This window comes from Mesitornis unicolor, unplaced genomic scaffold (genome assembly GCF_000695765.1).
Source record: "Mesitornis unicolor isolate BGI_N332 unplaced genomic scaffold, ASM69576v1 scaffold5150, whole genome shotgun sequence".
NCBI classification, from domain to species: Eukaryota; Metazoa; Chordata; class Aves; order Mesitornithiformes; family Mesitornithidae; genus Mesitornis; species Mesitornis unicolor.
In genome coordinates, this window is record NW_010157525.1 from 37,662 (window position 1) to 37,955 (window position 294).

At 75.9% G+C, this 294-nt stretch overlaps 1 protein-coding gene across 1 annotated transcript in view; it reads right to left on the reverse strand.

Moving 5' to 3' along the window:
- Positions 1-165, reverse strand: part of LOC104537476 (BRCA1-associated RING domain protein 1-like) — a gene marked incomplete at its 3' end in the record, with an annotated part of 31,336 nt that extends 31,171 nt beyond the window's left edge. The window contains exon 1 of the mRNA XM_010180374.1: positions 29-165. Within this exon, the coding sequence (XP_010178676.1) occupies positions 29-165 (137 nt within the window). The remainder of the gene's footprint in view (positions 1-28) is intronic.
- Between the last annotated feature and the right edge of the window lie 129 nt (positions 166-294).

Here is a 294-nt window from a genome sequence, read left to right on the forward strand (position 1 = left end):
GCCATGGGGTCGACGGTGATAGACTCACCGCCCGGGGCCGGCCGGTTGCCCGAGCGGCCGCGCAACACCTCCCGCATCGCTTCCCGCTGCCGGCGCCACTGCTACAAATTCCCCGCCCGTCACCACTGCGCAGGCGCCGAAGGCTGCGCGCCGAGCAGCGCGCATGCGCGTCCGCAGGGGCCGCGCTCGGCGCCCCCAGGCCGTCACGTTTCCCGCGCTTCGGGAGCGGGGAGGGGCCAGAGAGGCTGCGCGGGAAGGGGCCGGGCCACCCGGGAGGAGGAGGGCTGGGGAAAG